The sequence below is a fragment of the Schistocerca piceifrons genome, chromosome 3 (genome assembly GCF_021461385.2).
Source record: "Schistocerca piceifrons isolate TAMUIC-IGC-003096 chromosome 3, iqSchPice1.1, whole genome shotgun sequence".
Taxonomy (NCBI): Eukaryota; Metazoa; Arthropoda; class Insecta; order Orthoptera; family Acrididae; genus Schistocerca; species Schistocerca piceifrons.
The window spans coordinates 582,994,664-583,008,041 of record NC_060140.1 but is presented as its reverse complement, the minus strand read 5'-3'; the positions used below and the strand labels follow the sequence as shown (position 1 = coordinate 583,008,041).

At 37.5% G+C, this 13,378-nt stretch overlaps 1 protein-coding gene across 2 annotated transcripts in view; it reads left to right on the top strand.

Annotated features, from left to right (window-relative positions):
• Positions 1-13,378, top strand: part of LOC124789370 (structural maintenance of chromosomes protein 1A) — a 168,005-nt gene that overhangs the window by 95,004 nt on the left and 59,623 nt on the right. For both annotated transcript variants that reach the window (XM_047256697.1, XM_047256696.1), the window contains exons 12-16: positions 1,881-2,003; positions 7,237-7,368; positions 7,483-7,548; positions 7,682-7,839; positions 9,156-9,253. In XM_047256697.1, coding sequence (XP_047112653.1) covers positions 1,881-2,003; positions 7,237-7,368; positions 7,483-7,548; positions 7,682-7,839; positions 9,156-9,253 — 577 coding nt within the window. The remainder of the gene's footprint in view (positions 1-1,880; positions 2,004-7,236; positions 7,369-7,482; positions 7,549-7,681; positions 7,840-9,155; positions 9,254-13,378) is intronic.

Below are 13,378 nucleotides of genomic sequence, written 5' to 3'. Positions count from 1 at the left end.
GTTAGGACCGTATGAATCTTAATATACAGTGGGTAAACCACTGTACGATGTGTGGCTGTGGGTACAAGATATACCAGAATCCCACCATGATGCTATTTCTTTCTTGAAATCAAATCTGGTTGGTTGTCAACAATCTAATACTGTTATGAAATTCATTTTAGAGTTTGGAGTCCTTGTTTATTATATCATATTGCAGTGTGATGACAGAAACCAATAACTTAAAAAGTTTAATTTAATCACTAGGATGATGAGTGTGCCATAGAAAAACTTATGTCTACAGAGATGTAAATATTGAAATATGACTCAACTTCCAGCTTAGAGGGAAGAAATAGAGCAGTAGTTTCCCATGTGTTCTTTCTCTACTTTTATTGCACAGGGGGTCTCACTTCTGTATACTTGATATGAGACATATTCAAAAAGTAAGGACTATTTGGTCATTAAAAAATTGTTATGATGGTTTTATTGGTGGTTTTAGTTTCCTATAAATCTAGTTCACTGTCCCAGATAATCCCATTCACTTCCAAGTGCTTTTTGTAACTACTTACTAAATTCTTTGAACTCTTTGCTTAGGAATTGAACTAGTTGACAATAACAGTCTTGAATTCATCATTATTTTCACTCATTACTGTAGGACCATAAACAATTTGAGCAGTTGTAGATCCTTTTAACATAAAAATAAAATTGTAACATGTACTTTGTGATTGGTGGGAGCAATTCTTATTGAAGCCATTGTTGTTGGCTTTCACATGTACTCAAGTGACTACTAAAGCGAAACAACTACTTACATATTTGGCTTCATAAACAGTCAGTAGATGACACTACATTTTGAGCCACTTAAGTTCTGAGCCGCCAGCATTTAAATATAAGCAAACAGCCTCAGCTTTTCAAATACATCTCATACATTTGGGAAGTATCCCTGTTTGAAGGTGAAATTAGGGGAAGTGACACTTTATTACGCTGCAGCAGTTAATATTTTCACTATCCTTTCCCATCTCGAGCATTTTTTTTTTTTTTTTTTTTTTTTTTTTTTTTTTTTTTTTTTTTTTTTTTTTTTTTTTTTAATGATAATACGCATTTCCAACATCCATTAGGCACTTGATTCTCTGGTCAAGTCCAAAGAGACTCACTTTGGTTGGGTAACTTGCTACATTAACATCTGTCTCAACTACATTTATGAAGAATTCATTGAAACACTCAGATGTTTCAGGCTGATTATGGAATATTATCATCACACTTAATCTTAAAAATGACTTTTTAAAGTATTGAGTTAAAAAAAGGCCATACAGTGTACTTTTGTTTCAGTATCTCTTATTCTTTTCTTGTTACTAAAAGTAAATACAATTTAAGAATAGGAAAAAATAATTTTCTGTTTGTTAATAGTCAGTCACAGAACTGTCATGTGATGTAATCTCTTACTAAGCTGATGTAAACCTTATAGTTTTCTCAAGTGATTCCTTTCTGGAATAGAAAATAATTGTTGTCACCTATATTGTATAAGTTACTGATAAGCATGCTAGAGATGCTGAGTCGCAGATAGGCACAACAAAGAGACTGTCACAAAATAAGCTTTCAGCCAACAAGGTTCTGTGTGTGTGTGTGTGTGTGTGTGTGTGTGTGTGTGTGTGTGTGTGTGTGTGTGTGTGTGTGTTTTCCCCTCCCAACTGCGTTGCTGGTAAAAAGTTTATTTTGTGACAGTCTTTTCGTGGTGCCTATCTGCAACCCAGCATCAGTACTGTATAGTGAGTAGCAACTATTCTTTTCATAATATCGTTACAGTCCATCGGGGATTTTCCATTGTTTGATAAGCACGTTAAATGTTTAAGCTGCATAAAAGCTTATTTTACTATTTAGTTCTCTTGTTACAATGTGCTCCTTTGCAGGCTGTAGCACTGGATGGAACCTTTTACCAGAAGTCCGGGATTATCTCTGGAGGTAGTCTGGATCTCGCACGAAAAGCAAAACGCTGGGATGAAAAGCACATGTCTCAGCTGAAAGCTCTTAAGGTAAGGTATTCGATACCAATTTTTGATGAATTGTCAATATTATCCAGGATTTTCCATTGTTTGATTTTGTTGAGCTGTGTATTATTTCATACTGCAACGTAATGTCAGTGACAGGCAATTTACTTGGGTAATGATATGGCATGGAACAGTGGCATAAATTTAATTTTTAGAAAGATAAATGTGTCATGGGAAAACTGCCCTTTGTTCATATGGAAATATTTAACATTACCCTCAACATTATTTTCAGTCCTTATTTTAAAAGTCTTATTTCTTATTCTTCATTTGTCCGTCCACAGTACTGTTCCTCATTTAGAAATTAAAGGCAACAACCAAACCTCATCATCCATAATAATCTTGTATGCGACTTTCATCACACTTACTATGATTGACAAATTTTGATGTGAATCCCCCTCACAGTTCAGAAGCCTACATCATTTTTCTGTGTTTCTACAAAAGCAGAACTGACATAGTGTCACAGGGATTGCCAGTCCGTGGTATTGTGAGGGTCATAATCGAAATCCATAATAGACCAGGATTAGTCTTTTCAGTCATTTCAAAATAAGAAAAGAAAACAACATACAACATGAAGCATTTGGTAATGGATGACCTGCAGTTGCGTGGTGAAATTGTCAGTTATAAGCAAGGTACTTCAGGGTCGACCTCTAGCGATATTTGATGTGACTACAATTCAAAACACTCGCCACCTAAAACTGCCATACTGAGAGTGTCCACATTATATCAATTTTTGAACTTTAACAACCAGACAAATATAGACATTTCTTTGTTTGAAGATGCTAGTTCCCACAGCTGAGTGCTTTGTTGCTTTATGTGGCTTGTTATCCTATGTAGACAGTTCAACAGCCCACAATTGGTGTGGCACCAGTGCATTGAGTGTACTAATCAGTGTTGTGATTGTGACTTTTTATTTGCAGACACGTTCATACACATGTTATCTTTCCAAATTGGACTTTGCTAGATGATTGACAGTGCCACTAATAGTTCTATATTTGTATACAGAAAATAAAGCTATTTCAAAGTATTTCTGATCAAATAATTGATTTGTATACAGTTCGCTATGAAATAGTGTCTATTAGGTAATTTCGTATTTTTGAATTTTTTTAGGTCCGTAACTATTACTAGCACTGTCAAGAAAGACACAAAGCCAACACCCACCACAGTAGTGCAAATTTGTATGCCTACTAGCTCTGCAGATAAGGAAGAGGTTGAAAGAATGATTGCTGAGTTTAAACAGAACTTATCCAAATAGTTAAGGGAAATGAAAATTTATTTGTGATGGAGTACTAGATTTCAGTAATAGGAAAAGATGGAAGAATAATAGGAGAATGTGAACGGGGGGCGGGGGGGGGGGGGGGGGGGGGGGGGAGAGATATAAGGGGTGGCTACCTTATAGAATTTTACACTGAGCAAAATTTAATCATTGTTAATACCCAGTCAAAAAATAGTGAAGAAGATACCTGGAGACCCTAGAAGGTTTCATACGGATTTCACAATGGTATTTTCATAATGGCATGACAAAGATTTCAAAACCAGAGTTTAAACTGCAAAACATTTGCAGGGGCAGATGTGGACCCTGATCCTGATGGTGAGACCTGGATGAGTTTAGTGAATCAAAAAGTATTGAGTTTCAAAGAGAGTGTTAGGTAATTACTGTGTGAAATAGGTAAGGAATAGTTTTGAGATATGATATAGTAAAGGCAGTTAAGGACCAGGCAAAAAAAGGGCCCAATAGAAATCATTGTATAACATATGAGATACTGAATCTAATTGGAGGAAGGCGAAAATATAAAAACAAACAACAAAATGAAATGCAGATGTCCAAAAAATGAGATTGACAGAAGTGCAAACTGGTAGAGCGTGATTAACTAGATGAGAAATGCAAATCTGTGAAAGCTTGCTTGAATATGAGAATTCTGTCAGAGATGTCAGTATACTTGCAAGACCAACTGAATGGATGAATAGTGTCTTGAAAAGAGGTTATAAGATGAATGTCGGCAAGTGAATTAAATCAGGTGATGCTAATGGAAATAGATTAGGAAATGAGACACTAAATGTAGTCATCAAGTTTTCTTATTTAGGCAGCAAAATAACTGATGATGCTCGAGATAGAGAGGATATAAAATGAACACCGGCAACAGCAAGAAAAGCCTTCCTGGAAAAGAATGAGAGTATTATGAAAATAATGAATTGTTACTCACCTATTGCATAGTCAGTTTAACAGCTCGTGCATCAAAGTTGCTGACAAGAATAATATACAGAAGACTAGAAAAAGGAATTGAGGATCTGGTAGATGATGATTAGTTTGACTTTAGGAAAGGTAAAGACACCAAAGAGGCAATCCTAATGTTGTGTTTGATAATGTAAGCAAGACTGAAGAAAAATGAAAGTACTGAGAAGGAGCAGAAATGAGATTAGCCATAAACTTAACTCAGAAATTGGGTGGAACAACCACAGTGAAATCAAGACCCGTCAGATATCGTGTACTGACAGATAAGTACTGTTGTACAATGCAGAGGCTGAGTGTAAAAATATCACAAGCAACCAGTGGAAGGTATCATTCATGAGGTGCAAATTGCTACCATTAGACCTGCCACCTCAATAACTGTTTGTAGGGAGTTAAAAAGAGAGGGGTACAGTGGTCAAATGGCTTCTCTTAAGCCACATATTTCTGTAGTCAGTCCTAAGTGACAGGAGGTGGTGTGAAGAGCAAAACTTCTCGCCAGTGGATGACTAGAAACAAATGATAAATTACGCTATACCCTGTGGCACTCAGACAGAAGGTTTGGCGAATGCCTGAAGAACGTTGTCTGCCATCATGTGTAGTGCTAACAGTGAGTACAGAAATGGTGATGTTACAGTATAGGGTTGTTTCATGATTAAGGTGTGGTCTCCCTGTTACTCATGAGAAAATGTTACAATCAGAATGATACAAACACATTTTGCAGTACTGTGAACAATACAGGAACAATTAAGAGGCAGTGATTGTCTGCTTCAGCTTGACAGTACACCCTCTCATAAAACAGTATCTGGGAGGCAATGATTAGTGGGCAGTAACACCCTGAAATTGACTGGGCTGCGCAGTGTCCCAACTTTAACCCAGTGAACCTTTAGGATGAGTTAGAATGTTAACTTTGCTCCAGACACCTGTGTCCACCATCATTATTTTCTCTGGTTTCAGCTCTTGAGGAAGAATGTCCTCCACAGACATTCAGACAATCACTGAAAGTGTTCGCAGCAGAGTTCAAGACAACATAAAGGCAGAGGGTGAACACACTCCATATTAATGCTCACTAATAGGTGTCCAGATGCTTTTGATCAGATAGTGTATAATGGTGAGACAGATTTCAAAAACCAGATTTTAGACTGTAAGGTATCTCCTGGGACTTTGGTCATAATTTTTACTTCTATATCTACATGTCTAATCTGCAACTCACACTTTAATGTGTGGCAGACCTTTTATTGAACCACTTTCAGACTATTTCTCTACCATCCAATCCTCAAATAGTGTGCAGGGAAAATGAACACTTAACTCTTTCCAAGTAAGCTTTAATTTCTCTTGCTTCATTATGATGATCATTTCAGGTCAGTGTCATCAAAATATTTTCGCATTCAGAGAATAATGTTGGTGACTGAAATTTTGTGAAAATATCTCACCACAATGAGAAAATCTTCATTTGATTGATTGGAAACCCAACTTAGGTACCACATCTGTTACACTCTCCCCCATTTCACGATAATAGGTCCTCTGGTATGGATCCCATACCGTGCAGCACTGTTCCAGAAGACGACAGATGCGTAGTGTATGTAGTCTCTTTAAGAGATCTGTTGCAGCTTCTAAATCTTCTCCCAATAAAATGCAGTATTTGGTTTTCCTTCCCCACAACATTTACTATGTGGTGTTTCTTATCTAAGGTGTTAATAATTGTAATTCTCAGGTTTCCAGAATGAGATTTTCACTCTGCAGCGGAGTGTGTGCTGATATGAAACTTCCTGGCAGATTAAAACTGTGTGCTCGACCGAGACTCGAACTCGGGACCTTAGCCTTTCGCGGGCAAGTGCTCTACCATCTGAGCTACCGAAGCACGACTCACGCCCGGTCCTCACATCTTTACTTCTGCCAGTATCTCGTCTCCTACCTTTCAAACTTTAATATCTCCACTTCAATCCTGCTACCAGGAGAAGGAACCGCAGGCTCCAAAAGCTGGAACCTTGGTATGTATTTGCCCCTGCCCATGAAAATCCTATTATAACTGAAATTGGCAAATAGTGGTTCAAACAAATACTGATCTATGAAAATAAACCATCTCAGTAGGAATGGAAATTTCAAGAGACTATGGCACCAAACCTGAAAAAAGCAAGTTACCTTATTCAGAATCGAAATTTGAAACAATAGAAAATCTGCCGTCCTTAGACAGCCATTCAACACTGTTTCTAGGAGCCCTGTCCTGTCCCCATCATTTTTCTCAAATGCCCAAAGACAGCACTGCATGTTCCTCCACCTCTAACCTGCCATCCCTCCCCTTCCTCACCCGATGGCTTCTCCTTACCCTACCACTCACGCCAGCAGATTAGGGGTCACATCAGACGCAGTTGCAACCCACAGTTGGGCCCTGGTGCATGGAGACAGTGGCCATATGTGGGTGAGTTGGGCTAGTGTGAATGTGTATGTATTTTCTATTTCAGGAGGAGGAGCTTTTTGTCCAAAAGCACTTTTTTTTTCATTGTACCTGTCTGCATCTCAACACCTCTTCTATGTGGTGAGCGGAATTGAAATTTTATTCCATTTTCTCACAGAATTCAACTTGCAGAATATTTGACTAAGATCTAGTTCCCCATTCAGCATCATATAAACTGCATCCTGTTAAATTCTAAAAGTACACACAATTTATTGATAAATGTAGTGAGATTTCTCTTCAGTCATCATCTGTATTCCAAGGTAGACTTTTCAGTTGACCCAATCCTCTTTTGTGTTAAAGAGTTTTTCTCTTCTCTGATTTTATTAAACTTGTGATTAAGTGTTGCTTTGGAAGGTAGTCACAAAAATCCTGCGCCATACATTGATACGTGTTCATTCCTAACTTAAAATCATAAGAAAACCATTGTGCATAAATACTTGCTGATAAACATTATTTCGCATGCACAAGCATGATGTTGAGGTGAGGAAGAATATTTCAGTCCTAAACAGAGTGTATTTTATTTATTTTTTTTTCCTTAGGAAAAATTAACTGAAGAGCTCAGAGACTCTATGAAGAAGTCTCGCAAAGAATCTGAACTTAATACAGTAGATTCACAAATTCGGGGCCTTGAAACACGGTTGAAATACTCAAAAACTGACCGTGAGAATACGGTAAGTTATTAAGTGCATGTACTGTCATGGCAACTGTATGCTTTGTAAGTTGTCAGTATTTTGTAAGTAGAAATATAAACATCACTTAGCATTGGTCTGCTTTTGGTTTTTCAGATGAAACAAATCAAGCAATTAGAAGTAGAACTTGCTAGCCTGAAAACCAAATCTGAGAATTTTGGAGTAAGTATTAGAGTTCATGGCATTCTTATAATATAGAACATCACTTAATGTTGTTCTACCTTACCTCAATGTGTGACATTTTGAAATATCTGTAAATATATATTATGGTTCTCAAATACATGTTTTTTTGCAGCCAACTATTGCAGAAATTGAAAGAACAATGCGTAATCGTGACCAGCAAATTCAAGAAATTAAAGAAAATATGAACAATGTTGAAGACATTGTATTTGCTAGTTTTTGTTCCCAGATAGGAGTAGCAAACATTAGGCAATATGAAGAACGAGAACTCAGGTAATGTCACCTAGTAGCTCGTGGGTGACGTTGAAACCACTCATGAATCACTTCTTTTCTATGTTACATTAGCTGATTATTTTTCATTTTTGGAATTTTTTTGTATTATTAATTTGCGTTTCACTAAGGAAATAGGTAAGAATTCAGTCGTTAGTGATATAAGATCATCAGCACATATAAAATGGATGTACACATGTAAATTTCTCTCTCTCTCTCTCTCTCTCTCTCTCTCTCTCTCTCTCTCTCTCTCTCTCTCTCTCTGTGTGTGTGTGTGTGTGTGTGTGTGTGTGTGTGTGTGTGTGTGGAAATTACTATTTATTTAGGCAAATAATGGAAAGGATAAAGGTAACAACTCACTGTGTACTTGAAGCATGCCTGTTAGGGGCTCTATGGCTGAACTATACAGTTAGTTGTTCACTTTATTCATTATTTATATTCCACCCAGGACTCCTCATGTTCATATTTACTATTTGGACAGGAGTATGTGTTAAGACATTCCTAAAACTTCTAGAAACGAGTTTGAGAGTAAGTACTGGGAGACACACAGGTAGCTGAAAACAACAAAAATGAATCCTTAGTTTTCTTGGTTGTTAGACTAACAGGTGAGAATGATGATGAAATTTTACCCCTAAGTATAGGTGTGGGTTTGGGAATGGAAGGATGTCACATGTAAAGATAATTTAAAACAATCAGTATTCGTCCTTGAATTCTTTTACAGTGGTGTGCTGAATATCGTGTTCTCTGATTTCAAGCTGCGTCAGTTGGAAACTGAAAAGATTTTATTCAACCATCAGTATTGTTGTCAGACCCACAGTTTTTGAAGCTATTTGGTGAACTCCTGTTGACATTTAACTTCAGACTCAGCAATACAGAACCTCAAGATCTTTAGAAACGTTTTTACCATGCCTTTATGTTCTAAGAAATAATGCATCTTCATGTTCATGTGGAAGCACATGTTTACAGATAAAGTATAGAGTTGCAGAGGTGGTCAATTTGTTAAGAACAGTTTGCTTTATAATTGTATCATACTTAAAGTTTAAAAAGTGCTGGGTGTTGTGTGCTGTCCTTAGGTTGGTTAGGTTTAAGTAGTTCTAAGTTCTAGGGGACTGATGACCATAGATGTTAAGTCCCGTAGTGCTCAGAGCCATTTTAAAAAGTGTGTATATAAAATACATGTGTTTTGCTTTAAATACACATTTAATTAATTTTTCTGGCTAATGTAAGAGGAGAAATTTGGCCAATATTGCTAATCAATAACTCTTCTACAAACACTGTATCAGTTCCATGTAATTCACATTGTTTGACTTCTGTTACAGAACACAGCAGGAGAGAATGAAGAAAAGAATGGAATTTGAAAATCAAAAGAACCGCATACTCAACCAGTTAGAATTTGAAAAAACTCGAGACACCAGAAGTAAGTTGGAAAAATTGACACAGATACAGAAATAATTTCATACATGGAGCTATTGATATTTTATTATTTGATTATTTACATAAAAAGAAATGTATACACAATTTAGTGGTGAGGTAACTATGTGTGCTGGTTTATTGATACGTAATTAGCAGTGAGGCCTGTTTCACATGAGTGACTTTTCCATCTAAATTGACTATTCATAGTGGGTGCATGTAGTGTGAGGCATGCAAATCTGCCACCAGCCATGTCACAAGTGGATAAGTGATGTCAGTGATTGAGTGTGGAGTTCTAATATTCTGAGTATACTGAGGATTGAACTCACACAGAAACTGGGGAAAGCATCAGCATCTGGTAACATCAGAAGTTAATCAGTTCTTACCTCACTCATGTTATAGTAGAGGATGCTGTGCTTTTGTCTCTTTGTAATATTTATTTTTACTGTTTACTTTGCTTCCATGACACATTGCAAAAGTTTCATGAGAACTTGATATTTTTTCTAAGAGAGTGTTTGTGTTTGTGTGTGTGTGCCCTCAAAACTAAAAACAGAAATAGTATGTAGATTTTACAGTGTATGGAAAAAGGGAAAAAAGCTACATGGAGCATAAATAGACTAAATCTGTTATTAATGCAAATCGTTTCAACAGTAAAGTCAGTACTGTTGAAAGAAAGAAGTAATTTTAATTGTTATGAAGACAAGTGAGGAATATACTGTACCCCTTTTAACCAACCTGTAGTGACCGCAAGGACAAAATCAGATTTATTACTGTATACTTAGAGGCATTTAGACAGTCATTATTCCCTTGTTCAAGAGTGAATGGAACAACAGAAATCGTAATATTTGATACAATGGGAAGCACTTTTTGCCATGCATTTCACATTTGTTTGTAGAGTGTGGATGTAAATATAGATGAGGACAGAGGAAAATGTAAAACCATACTCTGACAGCCTTTTAAAAATTATTTGATGCATTTGTATGTATATATTTTCCCAAGCAAATATACATTGTTGGTTTGAAATTTTACATGATGCTTTTAACGTCCTTGCATCTCTTAGCAGTGTGGAGAACTTATTGTACGAGCTTTGTCAAGAACATCCAGTTTGAATTTCTTGTATAACAGCTAGCTCCTTATTGCTTTTATTACATTTTGACTTTCTATAAGGCTAATGATCCCTCACAACCTCACTTTTGCTCTTGAGTATTTTCAGAACATTCACAGTTTTGGCACTGACTTGTAAACACAAATGACCACACCTACCAAGCAAGTCTCATTACATTGTATAATAAATATATCAGCAGGACTACTGTGGAGAGTTGCCATTAATAGTCTATTGAAAAAAGACACTTATTCGTGTAAAAGGGGCTTAATTTTGCCAAAGTATACCGAATACATCTGTGTTAACCATGCACAGTACTGCTGGAGAGTGGAGTCCTGTGTGGTACTGTCTGTGTCAATAGGGGAGTGCTTCTCCATGACCAGACAGCGGGTCTGTGGCAGATGAGGGAGAAATAAGTTAAGGGAAATTTGTTTCTCCTATGCCTTCTCTCTCCAGTCCCTTACTACATCTCACATAACTGCTACTCTAGAAGAAGACCTTTCAGCTGAAAGCTTAAATGTGTTCCTGTCTTTTTGTTGTGCCTGTCTGTAACTCAATATCTCCTCTTGTGGTGAGTAGCAATCTTTGCTCTCCATAATTTTGTCATTATTCCATCCTGGATTTTCTGTTGTTTGACTTTGTAACAATTTTCTGTTTTTCATGTTTTAATTTTTGATGAATAACTATTCAGGTTACATAATAAGGGTTTGTGTTGTATAAGTACCTTCCCTCTGGCTTTGTACAAATATGTATTTTGTATAAGTTCGTCGTACAGTCATCTCGCTATATGATATGTACTAAGAAAAAATCATGATAATATCTGCATGAGAATAACAATATTATCAGTCTATGGATAATGTGTTTGTGTTGTGCAGAATATGTTTCCATTCATTCTTCTGAGTACCACCTACCACTCTCAAGACTAGTAAGCTTGACAGTCTATTGGTACTTGCAATCAGTGAAGAACACGTGAAAGAAAAGCTATCCCTCCATTGTTACTAAAGTGTCTCCTAGTACCTCATGGCTCCAGGACAATAGATAGGGATAGTGAAAGAAAATATAATGTAAAGTAGGTAGTATAGTTAAATCAGAAAGATTGTTGTACAGAAACCAAAATATGAAGTAATGTAATGATCAGCTCTGGCCTTTTAGGTGTCATTTTACCAAGTTCACACATTGTGAACCCCCTGAGGTCAATGGCACATTACTTCAAGCACTATGTGACTGTGGATTCAAAAAATGTACAGTCTGATATTGAGTATGGGAGCCTGGTGTATGGTTCAACATTTTGCTTAATATAGGCTACTTCAAATCTCCCCCTGTGTTTGGATTTCCACAAGTATTTAAAGTCACCGTAAGCTGTCAAGTGCAGTTTAAATGTAAATGAGCAGCTGAACTTCAGCTTTACATAAGTTATCACTTTCTTAAATGTGAATACTAAGTCATTTGTACTTAATCTTATGAAAATAAACACCAAAATGTTTACAATTATTTTGAAATTATTGACTAAAATCTTTCCACCAGTTTCATTTCCATTGCACATTAAAATCAAATAATTTTCCCCAGATGGATTGATAAGCTACAACATCTGATGAAAGAGATGTGTTGATAAACTGCCAGAAAAAAAATTAGTAGACTCTTTTAGAAGTTTCGAATTCACTCAAGATTTATTGTTACAACAGTGCATGTGGAATACATGAAATGACTACATTTACAGATCAATAGCACGAATGATTCAGAGGTACCATATATCGACCCATGCTGAAACGCCCATACTACTTTTTTGTGTAGCCTCCACAAGTGGCAATGCATACACTGAATCTGCCAGCCAGTCAATCGTACAGATGGCGAATAGTGTCCTGGGATATATTATTCCACACAAACTCAACCTGTTCATGTAGTTCTGTAAGAGTTGTTGGTCGATGAGTTGCGAGAGTCCCTTCTCATCCCATCATATCCCACAGGTGCTCGATTGGAGACAAGCCCGGATATTGTGCTGACCAGGGAAGTTGCTGCACATCTTGCAGAACACGTTGAGTTTCACAGACTGTGTGGGCAAGCATTATCCTCTTGGAACAACATATCACCTTACTGTTGCAAAAACAGCAAAAGATTAGGTCTGATTACATTCTGCACATAGCAAGTGCTGGCTAGTGTCCCCTCCAGAAATACCAAAGGTGAACAAGAGATCTAGCTTATCTTACCGTTGACCATAATGTCTGGGGTGGGGCCAGTTTGTCTTGAATGAATGCTCTCTACGAGACAGTGCTCACCATGTCTACATTGTAAGCACAAATGACCATCACTTGCATGCTGGCAGAATCTGCTTCAATCGCTGAATACCACGGAACACCATTTTATCTTGCAAGTGATAATCTGATGGCACGAATCGAGTAATGCACATTGATGCTGGGGCTTGAGTGGAAGACGGGCTAGAAGTGTGCATGCCTGTAGACCCGCAGCTAAAAACCAGTTTGAAACAGTCTTTCTGGATATGACTGGACCCACAAGCTCTCCTATCTGTGCTGTTGTAGCTGTACAATCTGCCACTGCTGCCCTTAAAATCCAACAATCCTTACAGTCATCTGTGCTGTGTGGACATCCAGAACCTTGCCTTTGAGTGTGAGAATGTTCACGCCATGCGCTTTTGTCATCATCATACTGTCTGCCCCCGCCCATAACTTTACCTCGATGACCAGCTACTTGAAGTAGTGGAGACTTACCAGTTTTTGGGACTTGTTTTTGACACCCAATTAACTTGGCTTCCCCATCTTCATCATCTGAAGGATAAGTGCTGGCAGCTTCTTAATGTTGTTTGATGCCTGAGCCACACCAACTGGGAGGGGCTGGTCGTCTTATGCTGCTGTAGCTGTACAAAGCCCTTGTACAGTCTGATATTGAGTATGGGAGCCTGGTGTATGGTTCAACATTGCCCTCCGCACTGCAGCTGCTGGAACCTATCCAACACTGTGGAGTTCAGCTCGCAACGGGAGATTTCCGAACAAGCCCTGTGAACATCCTCCTTGTGGA